The sequence below is a fragment of the Malus sylvestris genome, chromosome 13 (assembly GCF_916048215.2).
Source record: "Malus sylvestris chromosome 13, drMalSylv7.2, whole genome shotgun sequence".
NCBI lineage: Eukaryota > Viridiplantae > Streptophyta > Magnoliopsida > Rosales > Rosaceae > Malus > Malus sylvestris.
In genome coordinates, this window is record NC_062272.1 from 25,789,188 (window position 1) to 25,803,741 (window position 14,554).

At 41.9% G+C, this 14,554-nt stretch overlaps 2 protein-coding genes across 4 annotated transcripts in view; both read left to right on the top strand.

Moving 5' to 3' along the window:
* Positions 1-1,569: 1,569 nt before the first annotated feature.
* On the top strand, positions 1,570-14,467 carry LOC126597748 (adagio protein 1-like). Its single transcript, XM_050264558.1, has 2 exons — positions 1,570-2,129; positions 11,946-14,467. The coding sequence occupies exons 1-2, from the start codon at positions 1,870-1,872 to the stop codon at positions 13,555-13,557; spliced, it is 1,872 nt and encodes a 623-aa protein (XP_050120515.1). The 5' UTR covers positions 1,570-1,869; the 3' UTR covers positions 13,558-14,467.
* The window catches only part of LOC126597751 (uncharacterized), a 55,668-nt gene continuing 47,064 nt past the window's right edge, over positions 5,951-14,554 (top strand). The window contains exon 1 of one of the 3 annotated variants that reach the window (XM_050264578.1): positions 5,951-7,078. The gene's annotated coding sequence lies outside the window, so the exon portion shown is untranslated. The remainder of the gene's footprint in view (positions 7,079-14,554) is intronic. The other 2 variants (XM_050264579.1, XM_050264580.1) reach the window with 2 other exon arrangements.

Genomic DNA, 14,554 nt, shown 5'->3' on the forward strand with positions numbered 1-14,554 from the left:
AGGAAAGTGTAGAATAAGATTACATCTATTTGAAAGCCCAATGGTTGCCGAAGATGGTCGGAAAATGGCCTCAAAGTTGACTGGTCTGAGGGAAAACTGGAAAACTTGCTGAAAACTGGGTAAATTTTAAACGTTCATAACTTCTTCAATACTCAACGAAATCAAGTGATTTAAAAATGAAAATCATACTTCTCGACGAGACGAAGATAATGGTGCCTTTTTTTTTTTACTGCTAACTCGTCGTGGTTTGGCCGGAAAACGGCTCGAAAGTGGCTAACTTGAGACCAAGACAGCCAATTTCGAGCCGTTGTCCGGCCAAACCAAGGCGAGTTAGCCATAAAAAAAGGTACCATTTTTTTCGTCTCGTCGAGAAGTATGATTTTTGTTCTTGAATCACTTGATTTCGTTGAGTATTGAAGAAGTTATGAACGTTTAAAGTTTACCAAATTTTCGACAAGTTTTCAAGTTTTTCCTCGGACTAGTCAACTTTGAGGCTATTTTCCGGCCATCTCCGGCAACCATTGGACTTCCAAATAGGTAAAATCGTATTCTACACTTTCCTATCTTCATTTTGATATATTATGGGTCAAATTTGGTTAAGAAATGATTGAATTACAAAGCTTTGAAAATTTGTCAAACTTCTGGCCAAGAGCTCCATGATAGTTTTTAACGGAATGACAAAAATAATGGATAGTGGACAATCTTAGGGACCACTTCTATTGATTTGAAATCTTAAGGAACAAAGTGATGTGTTATATAAATCTCAGGGACCATTTTCGCGATTTAGCTATCAAAAAATGAGTGGAAAAGGCACAAGGGCGAAGACAAATGGAGAAGGTATATAGCATACCCCTTACCGGATTTTACTTATCAGCACATAGCTGATAAGCATTGTACAATTCTGAAAGAGTTACACCGTTACATGATCAAATAAAGCTTTCGGAGGGAACTATTTGATCGAAAATTTTCAACGCAGATCAAGAAAAGGTTAATCTTGGCTGAAGCCGTCATTAGATACTAGGTACCTATGGTTATTTCCTAGTATAAAGGGCACTGGTGCCGTTTGCACTTGAAAGATAGTAAACTGGAGTTGCTATAATGTGCCTGTTAGTCAGACCACAAACTGCTAACAATTGGAATAATTAAGAGTGATAAAGATTTAATACTCTGAAAGGCATCTGGAACCCAGGGCTCAAAATTGTCTTTGGCTAGAAAGTGATTCTTCTAGTGTTATTTTTATTCTTCCGATCGACTGATTTTGATCCTCATTGGTCTCATTGCATGCAATAGTTTATTTGTTTGGACTGCATTTAGAAGATGACTTTCTTCGCCTCTCACATATGTCGCTAAGGAAATGTTGTTGAGGACAATTTTGTTAACATGAGCTTGTCCTCTCAAACTATGGTATGACATGATTCCCCTCCGTTGAGGATTCATCCTACTTTGTTTTCGGACTACGTTGACTTTCCTAACTTCTTCTCAAATTAATGTGCATCACATCAAATAGGTTTATCTCACTTTTTTGTTTCTTGACTTTGTGATATTACTTGATCTACTTTGCGCGCACTGGTGAAACCCGACCCGGCTCCCAACAACTCCAGCCGGTCCAGAGAGTTTCCATTTTTACGATCAAGGCAGTTAAAAGTCCAGCCGACCATCCGTTAGGCTTTAAGCTAATTTCCACAAACACTTGCCACCACTCGTATTTCTCAATCTTTACCCACACCCACACCCACACCCACACCTCCCACCTCCCACCTCCTCCGCTCCCCTTCCATCTCTGCCAACAACAATTCCAATCGAACTTTCCATTGGTTGAAGGAGGAAGACGACGATTCAAATTCTTCTGGCCGATTGAAAGCAATATCTATGGAGTGGGATAGCAATTCCGATCTGAGCTCCGAGGAGGAGGAGGACGAGGAAGGGAGCTTGATTTTCCCTGACGACGACGACGTTTCTGCCCCTGGTTCGCTTCCGCTTCCGTTCCCCGTCGAGAATTTGCTCCAAACGGCGCCGTGTGGCTTCGTTGTGACGGACGCTCTCGACCCTGACCACCCCATCATCTACGTCAACACTGTGTTTGAAATGGTCTCGGGGTACCGTGCCGAGGAGGTTCTTGGTCGCAATTGGTCAGTTTTCTATCTTGGGATTTTGATATTAGGGTTTTGAATGGGGGTTTTATTGGTGCGTCTTTGTTTTGGGTGCTTTTGGTGGGAGATTGATTTGGGGTTCTCAGAAATGCTTAATTTTTGTTGAGAAAACCGTGGGGATTGTATTTTGCGTTATTAAAGAAGCTGCGTGATGGGTATTTTGGATTGAATAGATTTTTTTCTGTGGTGATTGTGGTTGGTATTGGGCAGCTTATTGGGTTTGTGAGTTCTCGAGGGTTTTGTTTGTGCTCGGAAATTGGATGAAAATTAAGCAAATTGGAGCTGGAAGTAATTGTTCTGTTGATTCTTTGTGGTCATAAACCCAGTCATGAGACTAGTGGTGGCGTGTTGTGTTTAGTGTTACTTCCTGTAGGACCAATACAAATTTCTCATGGTGTAGATGTCAAAGCAAATGATAATCTCAGGATATAATTATAACAAAATTTGATGCGACAGGTTTCTGTTGAGTGTTTGGGTGTTGCCTTGTTGCTCTATTTTATTGAAGTTTTTAATTTTAATTTTTTTTCATAAGAAACGAGAAATTCATATAAAGTAGAAAATAATTGTAAATGGGATGGACAAGTAGCCCTTCTAGGTACCCCAATTAGAAAACACTACATAAAAGGAATAAAACAAGCCACACTCGATACAGGACTCCACTGTAGTTGATGAACCACACCAAATACATCTCTAGAGTGCTCCAGGAGGCCAAAAGTCTGGCTCTCCTAAATGAAAACTCTAATCATCCTCTGTATCTTGAAAATTTATTTTATTTTCTGAATATGTGTATTTTAATACAAAGTCTTCTCCGCCTCTAATCTAGGGTATAAGCTTGGGGAATTTGATTGTTGCTACTATAATGCTTGAAATCTATTAGTAAGTTCATTGACACGAGTTGTATAATAGGTTTGTTTAGCTAAAATCTATAATATTGTTGAATTGAATGCTTTTATTTTCTTTCCATTAGTCATAATATGAAAGATTATATTGTAGGGATGTTTTTTGGTGCTTTACCTGTTAGTTGAAATATTTTTATGCAAGGGGTTCATGCTTTTTATTTATTTATTTTTTTTTTATGGTTTTGTCTCCTGGTTGTAGCATCATGAGTAAATGTCATACAATGAATACATCAAATTGCAAGCATCAAGTTAACTTTTGAAGATTCATATGCTAGATGGTATCTAATATGATCCATCTATTTTTCTATCATTGTCCTAACTGGTTGAGTAGTGAAATGCCTAATGTCGCTCAAAAGTGTTTAGATTTTCCATGATTACAAGCAGATAAAGAAGAAAGAGCATAAGTCTCTTATAATATTACAGCCACCATAATTGGCCACTTTAAAGTAGGATAAAGCTTAAATATTCACCACTAAATTGTCATTTGATAAACCTGTTTGAGCATAGAGATTGTGTCAGTAGGGAAGATTACCTAAATTCTACGCCAAAATTGAGTTGTTGGAGGTTGTACATATCCAACTTGATTGAAGTAAATTTTCCCTCAAAAGATTCCCTCAGGGTTTTAACAAAGTATGTATAATAGAAACAGTTACAACAACAACAACAACAAAGCCTTTTCCCACTAAGTGGGGTCGGCTATATGAATCCTAGAACGCCATTGCGCTCGGTTTTGTGTCATGTCCTCCGTTAGATCCAAGTACTCTACGTCTTTTCTTAGAGTCTCTTCCAAAGTTGTCCTAGGTCTTCCTCTACCCCTTCGGCCCTGAACCTCTGTCCCGTAGTCACATCTTCGAACCGGAGCGTCAGTCGGCCTTCTTTGCACATGTTCAAAATCACCGGAGCCGATTTTCTCTCATATTTCCTACAATTTCGGCTACTCCTACTTTACCTCGGATATCCTCATTCCCAATCTTATCCTTTCTCGTGTGCCCACACATCCCACGAAGCATCCTCATCTCCGCTACACCCATTTTGTGTACGTGTTGATGCTTCACCACCCAACATTCTGTGCCATACAACATCGCTAGCCTTATTGCCGTCCTATAAAATTTTCCCTTGAGCTTCAGTGGCCTACGACGGTCACACAACACGCCGGATGCACTCTTTCCATCCAGCTCGTATTCTATGGTTAAGATCTCCATCTAATTCTCCGTTCTCTTGCAAGATAGATCCTAGGTAGCGAAAACGATCGCTTTTTGTGAGCTTCGCTAGATTGCTCCGGTCATTAGTGTGGATAAGTATATAAATGGATAGAGATAGGAAAGCAAACACAAGATGTACGTGGTTCACCCAGATTGGCTACGTCTACGGAATAGAAGAGTTCTCATTAATTGTGAAGGGTTTACACAAGTACATAGGTTCAAACTCTCATTTAGTGAGTACAAGTGAATGATTTAGTACAAATGACATTAGAAAATATTGTGGGAGAATGATCTCGTAATCACGAAACTTCTAAGTATCGGAGTGTGGTGTCGTCTTGACTTGCCTTATCTGTCTCATAGGTAGATGTGGCATCTTCTCTGGAAGTACTCTTCCTCCATCCAGGGGTGGTATCTTTAACTGGTGGAGATGCACAAGGTAATGTATCAATTTCACTTGAAGCTTACTTGTAGTTTCAGGCTTGGTCAAGCGCGATACAGACCATGTAGTAGGAGTCCCCCAAGTCGCCGAGCTAGGGGGTCTTCTGAAAGAGGTGACAGACAAGGTAAGCAATCAGAGCTCCGACTGATTGTTCACCTTCTCCCCATCTTGCAGCAGCATGAAGGATAAAGAGAAGAAAAATGAGAAGAGATGATATGAGATACTTTTGCTTTTGAAGAAGTAACTTTCCACAGGCTTATTCTTGAACTGAGCTGGAGGGTTTTCTGAGTATAAGGCCGACTGAAGAATTTGAGGGTCAAAACAAGTCCATCAAATCTAGAGTACGTTCCACCCTGCTGATATGGGATACTTTTGCTTTTGACAGAGTAATGAATGTATCGGCACGTGTGCTGTTACGCTTGTCTCCACATGCTTCCTTGTATCCTTCGCACTTGCCCTATCTGTTCCTCAAGCAGATGCGGAATCTTCCCTGGAAACATAAGATGTTGAAGATGAGTACTCGAGAGCAATGCCAGGTAAGTAATCAGGTAAGGGGTTCCAGGCAGTCAGTTCCTGGCTGGAAGCTTGATTCCAAGTGCTGACTGATTGCTCTCTTTCTCCTTGTCTTGCAGGTAAAAACAAGGCCAAAAGAAAAGACAGGGAAAAAGCATGATATGGGATACTCTTGCTTTTAACCCTGATGATATGAGATATTCTTGCTCTAGTATAGCTTGTTTGCAGAGGTATTATCGGGGGGAAAGAAAGCTGAATATTTCGAAAGGCTTCGTTGGGAGTGCCCTCTCAGATATGATGAAGGGTTGAGCATTTTTGCAGGTCTGCCTGTCCGTTGGGGATGGAGGTCGACATATATAGGAGTCTCCCTAACAACAAGTAGTAATGCTATTCCTTTACCCTGCTTGGTCATAGCACGGTAGTGGGAGCTGCCAGTTTCACATGTTTTAACTCTGTCAGAGCACTTTGAAAAAGTGGTCTGTGGTATCTGGCTCTCGAGATTCGGAGAACGATGCCTCTTCGATTTTTGAGAAAGCAATCATGCTGGGGGTATGACTCTCGAGATTCGGAGAGCAGTGTCTCTTCGATTTTTGAGGAAGTAATCATGTTGGGAGTCTGGCTCTCGAGATTCGGAGGGCGGTGCCTCTTCGATTTTGGAGCAAGCAATCTTGTTGGGAGTGTTGTCTCGAATGTGAGTAAAGGTTGGGCATGTTTGCTAGTCTACCTTGCCACGAAGCACAAAGGTTGACACACAGGGACTTTCCAATTATCCAGCAATGGTACTGTTCCTTTACCCTCTCTTCGATTTTGAGAAAGTAGTCATGTTGGGAGTCTGGCTCTCGAGATTCGGAGGACGGTGCCTCTTCGATTTTGGAGCAAGCAATCTTATTGGGAGTGTTTTCTCGAATGTGAGTAAAGGTTGGGCATGTTTGCTAGTCTACCTTGCCACGAAGCACAGAGGTTGACACACAGGGACTTTCCAATTATCCAGCAGTGGTACTGTTCCTTTACAGTTGTGGGTAATAATATGGTAGCTAGACCTTCAAAATTTATGTGTCTAAACTTTTGTTAGTGCTGTTTCTTTGCTATTCTTTTACCTTTCTTGGTCAGAGCGATGTAGTGGGAGCTGCAAGCTTCACGTGCTCAACTTTGGCAGAGAACTTTGGCAAAGTTATTTGTGGTACCCATGAGCTATTGTTGCGTGTGGGAAGTGGGTGATTGAACAGTAAGATTCATGTGCTTTCTACTTCACCAGAAGTCTTCGACAGAATGCCCATAATTTCTGCAAAGCTGAGTGTGCGTGTGACAGGTGCTGACAAGGCTAGAAAAGTAGGTGCCTCTTCGATTTCTGAGATCGGCCCTCGTGGTCTCTGAGCAGCCCATCTTTTGAGAAAGCGAGCGCCTCTTCGATTGATTCGGAGAACGATGCCTCATCGATTTTTGAGAAAGCAATCATGCTGGGGGTCTGGCTCTCGAGATTCGGGGAGCAGTGTCTCTTCGATTTTTGAGAAAGTAATCATGTTGGGAGTCTGGCTCTCGAGATTCGGAGGGCGGTGCCTCTTCGATTTTGGAGCAAGCAATCTTGTTGGGAGTGTTTTCTCGAATGTGAGTAAAGGTTTGGCATGTTTGCTAGTCTACCTTGCCACGAAGCACAGAGGTTGACACACAGGGACTTTCCAATTATCCAGCAATGGTACTGTTCCTTTACCCTCTCTTCGATTTTTAAGAAAGTAGTCATGTTGGGAGTCTGGCTCTCGAGATTCGGAGGACGGTGCCTCTTCGATTTTGGAGCAAGCAATCTTATTGGGAGTGTTTTCTCGAATGTGAGTAAAGGTTGGGCATGTTTGCTAGTCTACCTTGCCACGAAGCACAGAGGTTGACACACAGGGACTTTCCAATTATCCAGCAGTGGTACTGTTCCTTTACCCTTGTGGGTAATAATATGGTAGCTAGACCTTCAAAATTTATGGGTCTAAACTTTGTTAGTGCTGTTTCTTTGCTATTCTTTTACCCTTCTTGGTCAGAGCGATGTAGTGGGAGCTGCAAGCTTCACGTGCTCAACTTTGGCAGAGAACTTTGGCAAAGTTATCTGTGGTACCCATGAGCTATTGTTGCGTGTGAGAAGTGGGTGATTGAACAGTAAGATTCATGTGTTTTCTACTTCCCCAGAAGTCTTTGACAGAATGCCCATAATTTCCGCAAAACTGAGTGTGCGTGTGACAGGTGCTGACAAGGCTGGAAAAGGCTGGAAAAGTAGGTGCCTCTTCGATTTCTGAGATCGGCCCTCGTGGTCTCTGGGGAGCCCAGCTTTTGAGAAAGCGAGCGCCTCTTCGATTTTTGAGATCGGCCTTCGTGGTCTTTGAGCAGCCCAACTTTTGAGAAAGCAAACGCCTCTTCGATTTCTGAGATCAACCCTCGTGATCTCTAAGCAGCCCAGCTTTTGAGAAAGCAAACGCCTCTTCGATTTCTGAGCAGGCGCCTCTTCGATTTCTGAAGCTTCGTCGAGTGCAGATTTTTATAGGGGCTGGCATTAAGTTCCAAAGCACACTTGAATCTCCACCAGTAGAAGCTTCATTCTTGCACTTCTAAGATCTTGATTTGTCCGACCTCTTCTCTCTTCAACACCTTTGAAAATGTCTGGCCCCTCCGACCGTCGTTTTGACTTGAACCTTGTTGAAGAGGCAGCCCCGCCTTCTCCAGACAACATATGGCGCCCATCCTTCGTCTCCCCTACTGGTCCTCTTACCGTTGGGGATTCCGTGATGAAGAATGATATGACCGCTGCGGTGGTGGCCAGGAACCTTCTCACTCCCAAAGATAACAGACTACTTTCCAAACGGTCTGATGAGTTAGCTGTTAAGGATTCGCTGGCTCTCAGTGTTCAGTGTGCAGGTTCTGTGTCTAATATGGCCCAACGCCTATTTGCTCGAACCCGCCAAGTTGAATCATTGGCGGCTGAAGTGATGAGTCTCAAACAGGAGATTAGAGGGCTCAAGCATGAGAATAAACAGTTGCACCGGCTCGCACATGACTATGCTACAAACATGAAGAGGAAGCTTGACCAGATGAAGGAAACTGATGGTCAGGTTTTACTTGATCATCAGAGATTTGTGGGTTTGTTCCAAAGGCATTTATTGCCTTCGTCTTCTGGGGCTGTACCGCGTAATGAAGCTCCAAATGATCAACCTCTGATGCCTCCTCCTTCTAGGGTTCTGTCCAGTACTGAGGCTCCAAATGATCCCCCTCCGGTGCCTTCTCTTTCTGGGGCTCTACCGACTGCTGAGACTTCTCCTAAGCAACCTTTGTGAAGGCTCCCTCTTGTGTGCTTATTTTGACTCATGTATATGTACATATTTGTAGCTTATCGGGGATATCAATAAATAAGCTTTCCTTCATTTCAACGTATTGTGTTAAATACACCAAAGCCTTCTTCGCTAAGTTCTTTGAATTTTCTTTTGTTAAAGCTTGTATGTTGAAGCTTTCTGAGTGGAGCATGTAGGTTGGGGTAGTGTTCCCTTAATTTCCCGAGTGAGGAAAACTTCTCGGTTGGAGACTTGGAAAATCCAAGTCACTGAGTGGGATCGGCTATATAAATCTTAGAACGCCATTGTGCTCGATCCTGTGTCATGTCCTTCGTTAGATCTAAGTACTCTAAGTCTTTTCTTAGAGTCTCTTCCAAAGTTTTCCTAGGTCTTCCTCTACCCCTTCGGCCCTGAACCTCTGTCCCATAGTCGCATCTTCTAATCGGAACGTCAGTAGGCCTTCTTTGCACATGTCCAAACCACCGTAACCGATTTTCTCTCATCTTTCCTTCAATTTCGGCTACTCCTACTTTACCCCGGATATCCTCATTCCTAATCTTATCCTTTCTCGTGTGCCCACACATCCAACGAAGCATCCTCATCTCCGCTACACCCATTTTGTGTACGTGTTGATGTTTCACCGCCCAACATTCTGTGCCATACAGCATCGCCGGCCTTATTGCCGTCCTATAAAATTTTCCCTTGAGCTTCAGTGGCATACGGCGGTCACACAACACGCCGGATGCACTCTTCCACTTCATCCATCCAGCTTGTATTCTATGGTTGAGATCTCCATCTAATTCTCCGTTCTTTTGCAAGATAGATCCTAGGTAACGAAAACGGTTGCTCTTTGGTATTTCTTGATCTCCGATCCTCACCCCTAACTCGTTTTGGCCTCCATTTGCACTGAACTTGCACTCCATATATTCTGTCTTTGATCGGCTTAGGCGAAGACCTTTAGATTCCAACACTTCTCTCCAAAGGTTAAGCTTTGCATTTACCCCTTCCTGAGTTTCATCTATCAACACTATATCGTCTGCGAAAAGCATACACCAAGGAATATCATCTTGAATATGTCGTGTTAACTCATCCATTACCAACGCAAAAAGGTAAGGACTTAAGGATGAGCCTTGATGTAATCCTACAGTTATGGGAAAGCTTTCGGTTTGTCCTTCATGAGTTCTTACGGCAGTCTTTGCTCCTTCATACATATCCTTTATAGCTTGGATATATGCTACTCGTACTCCTTTCTTCTCTAAAATCCTCCAAAGAATGTCTCTTGGGACCCTATCATACGCTTTTTCCAAATCTATAAAGACCATGTGTAAATCCTTTTTCCCATCTCTATATCTTTCCATCAATCTTCGTAAGAGATAGATTGCCTCCATGGTTGAGCGCCCTGGCATGAACCCGAATTGGTTGTCCGAAACCCGTGTCTCTTGCCTCAATCTATGCTCAATGACTCTCTCCCAGAGCTTCATTGTATGACTCATTAGCTTAATACCCCTATAGTTCATGCAATTTTGTACGTCGCCCTTATTCTTGTAGATAGGCACCAAAGTGCTCATTCGCCACTCATTTGGCATCTTCTTCGTTTTCAAAATCCTATTGAAAAGGTCAGTGAGCCATGTTATACCTGTCTCTCCCTTCATTTTATATAACTTAGAATAGTGCAATCTTATACACATCATAAGGTGTTAGTCATCGAAGCTCAGCTGTAAAGCATAAGAAAAATGTTTTTTCTTATTGCACCATAGTATTGGCTCATATAAGTCATAAAATATAAGTGTTGACTACTAAGGAGCTGGGCATTCTGAAATTCGTGTATGTTTCTGTTTGTGAGCTTCTTGGTGTTTGTGGCTTAACTAGGTTATGAAGATATTGAACAAGCTCTAAAAATGATTTAATCCAGTCTAAGAATGTTTGATCATCACATTTAGGTGTAACTAAGCTATCAGGATCATAATCAAGAACGAGTTGGTGTGTATTTGACTGCTTACGAATATAAAAACCTGATATAAAAGGGATTGTAATTTTGGGTCCCACTTTACACTGTTGTCCAATGATGCAAAGTGTCTAATTTGGATTTCCATTTAGGAAGTATCCATGTGGAAAATCAACAAAATCAAAATTTAAATGGGAAAGTTATAAAGAAATCTAAAAATTAGTCAAGTTGGACACTTGGGCCACATTGCTGGGTGGCCCTACCAATGCAACCCCTTTTGGTTCTTATCGAAATAGATCCCTCTTAAGAAGAGGACTATATGTATTTATGTACAAGTGTATATATATTATATAATTATATATAAAGAAGGAAAAATTATGTGCTAGGGTTATTGTTTGGTTACATGTAACATTGCATTGAGGATAGTGCTTCAAGTTTTATTGCTAAATGCTTGTTTATTTTTCTTTTCTTGGTCTTTTTTAGTATTAGTACTAGACACGTTTAATTGTTCATCTACTGGCTATTTTATAAGGTTGGCCATCCATAGTGAATGCAACACATTCTTCACTCTTGTCAGAAGAGAACCACACTTGGATATGTGAAAAGAACAACCAAAATCAAGAAACCAACTACTAGAACACTCGATAGAATCTGAGTTGAATATTTTGACATTATGGGCACTGTATCAATGACTTGAGTTGAATCGATGGCTCTCTTGTACTGGATGCGACTAGCATTCAATTGAACCTGAGTTGAATCATTGAAATTATGGTCACTGTATAAATGACCTTACCTATTGCCTTTGCCCTGAGCTTAGGATAGTAATATTGTTTGGCCATATGTCATGACAATAATAATTTATTTGCCCTTGTGATTCCTAGTATTTGATCCATCAGGGGCCTTACGAATCACATGGAGTGTGTAGTCCAAAGTTCAAACCATGGGGAAAAGATTGATTTCATTATATGAGTAGCCGATTCACCTTGAGGGGAAACAAAAGATTGAAGTTTCATAATTTTTGGTACTTTTGACAGTTTTAAACTTTTATTATTATTTATTGATCTGATAAAATAGTTGCTTTCACTTTATAGTATTGCAAAATCAAGATTAAGTTAACAATGACAGTAATTGAGTCAAAATTACAATAGCAAAGCTGCAACATGCGAATTATTACAAAGTTTACTGCCGTAAGATATCCTGATTTTTGGGGAGGTAAGTATAAACTTTGCTACATCTTTGACATTTGGTTCTATTGTGTTTAAACCTGACCTTATTGAAGGCAAAACATAAATAAAAATATGATTTAGTTGCTATATACTAGAGTGTAATTTTTTATTTTTGTTTTTATATTTGGAGACAAACCAAATAGTCTTTGTGTTTCTTTTAGTTTGAGGGCTCTCTTTTGTTGGAGTTGGATGTTAGCTAAAGAAATAGTGCATCTTTCTTTCTCTTCCTTCCTCTGCTTTGTTCTGATGTAGGTGCTTTTTTTTTGCAGCCGGTTTTTGCAATATAGAGGACCATTTGCAAAAAGAAGGCATCCACTAGTAGACTCTGCAGTAGTTGCAGAAATTAAAAGATGTCTGGAGGAGGGTATTGAATTCCAAGGTGAGTTATTAAACTTTAGGAAAGATGGATCTCCAATGATGAATAGATTGCGGCTGACACCAATCTATGGGGATGATGATGTGATAACTCACATCATCGGGATTCAGTTCTTCACGGAGGCAGATATTGATCTAGGTCCCGTGCCTGGCACTTCAATCAAGGAGTCAGCAAAATTTTCTGATCGGTTTCGTTCTTGTCTTTCTGGTTTCCGTCCTGCTGCCTTCCTGGGGGAGCGGAATATGTGTCGTGGGGTTTGTGGAATGTTGCAATTGAGTGATGAGGTACTTGCTCTCAAGATTCTATCGAAATTGGCACCTAGAGACATTGCATCTATTGGTTCAGTCTGTAGGCGGCTGTATGAGCTTTCGAAGAATGAAGACCTTTGGAGAATGGTCTGCCAAAATGCATGGGGTAGTGAAACAACTCGGGTTTTAGAGGCCGTGCCTGGTGCGAAGAGGCTAGGTTGGGGTAGGTTGGCACGGGAGCTGACTACTCTTGAAGCAGCGACATGGAGAAAGGTGACTGTTGGAGGTTCTGTTGAACCCTCACGCTGTAACTTTAGTGCTTGTGCAGTTGGAAATCGTGTTGTCCTTTTTGGTGGTGAAGGGGTTAATATGCAACCGATGAATGACACCTTCATATTGGATCTAAATGCCAGTAACCCAGAGTGGCAGCATGTCCAAGTCAGCTCTCCTCCACCTGGTCGTTGGGGCCATACACTATCTTGTGTGAATGGGTCCCATTTGGTGGTATTTGGAGGCTGTGGAAGGCAGGGCTTGCTAAATGATGTGTTCGTACTGGATTTGGACGCAAAGCCTCCAACTTGGCGTGAAATATCTGGGTTGGCTCCTCCACTTCCTAGATCATGGCACAGTTCCTGCACTCTTGATGGCACCAAGTTGATAGTTTCAGGTGGCTGTGCAGATTCTGGAGTACTCCTTAGTGATACTTTTTTGCTTGATCTCTCAATGGAGAAACCTGTGTGGAGAGAGATACCAGTAGCATGGAAGCCCCCTTCAAGATTGGGCCACACCCTGTCTGTATATGGTGGTAGAAAAATTTTGATGTTTGGGGGCCTGGCCAAAAGTGGTCCACTTCGTTTTCGTTCCAGCGATGTGTTCACAATGGATCTGAGTGAGGATGAACCGTGTTGGAGGTGTGTTACAGGGAGTGGAATGCCCGGTTCTGGAAATCCAGGGGGCATGGCTCCTCCTCCTAGACTGGATCATGTAGCTGTGAGCCTTCCAGGTGGGAGAATACTGATCTTTGGAGGGTCTGTTGCTGGTCTTCACTCTGCGTCACAACTTTATCTCTTAGATCCAATGGATGAAAAACCTACATGGAGGATATTGAATGTACCTGGGCGGCCCCCAAGATTCGCCTGGGGACATAGTACTTGTGTTGTTGGAGGGACAAGGGCAATTGTCCTTGGTGGTCAAACTGGAGAAGAGTGGATGTTAAGTGAACTCCATGAGCTTTCACTGGCAAACTCTGTAATCTGATTAAGAGTATATGGGAACACGCTGTAACCACACATTAGCCTTCAAGTGCAAGATTGGGGTTCATTCGGAGGAATCGGCCAGGCAGAGGTTGCTGCTTCAGTCGCTAATAGCTCTTGACAAAAGTTACTTTAGTCGGGGCTTGTTTTGGGTGTTAGAGGTAGTGCACATTTCTTATATGGAATTGTCCTGGCTCGAGATGAACTTTCAATAATTTCATGAGTGACTTGAACCATGTTTGTTTTTTGTGAGGTTTGTGTGACTACCCTTCAGTACGGAGAGTGACTTATTCTTCCTTGGTCAGGTTAGTAGTACATAGTGGATAGGTAGGTTTATATATGTAGGCCTAGTCTTATTATACCTATGTGTTGTTTTACGTTCTGTAATTTGAACCAAATGTAAAAAATGATGCATGTTTATAGTAACGTATTGCTAGTCCTCTCCTCTATATGTAGTGAATCCTTGTTCAGCTATCCTTCATTTGAGTAAGACATGGCATCCAGCTTAGAAGATAGACAAGTAAGGATTGTGTGGCAGATTTGTGTAGAAGCCAGCCTTCAACTCTGCAGAACATGGCGGTCATATTTGGGTGCAGACCAAGTTTTCCGACTGAGTTTCAAGCATTTCCAGTCTCGAAGGAATGCGGCTTCTTTGGTTTGCTGCCCTGAATCTTTGCTCTTTGGTTTCTCTTTGATTCCGTGTTATCTTACATTTTCCTCGTTACCCGCAGCCAGATACATTTGTTATATAAAGTTGACTGCTGCTGTGACTTGATATCGTTTGTATGCGCTTACCGAGTTTGTGATTGGAAGGAATATGGCATCTGCTTTTGCTTTCGCTTTGTTTTGGCATATGACTACTTGTGTAGTGTGAGTTAAAAGAGTAATCTTGTATTTTGATAGCTTTCATTCCACATTCTTTCTCCCACTTCACAAAATTTACCGTAAAGTTTGCGAATTTACTGCTTCTGAATTTAGTTTTTACTTGGAGGTATGGACTT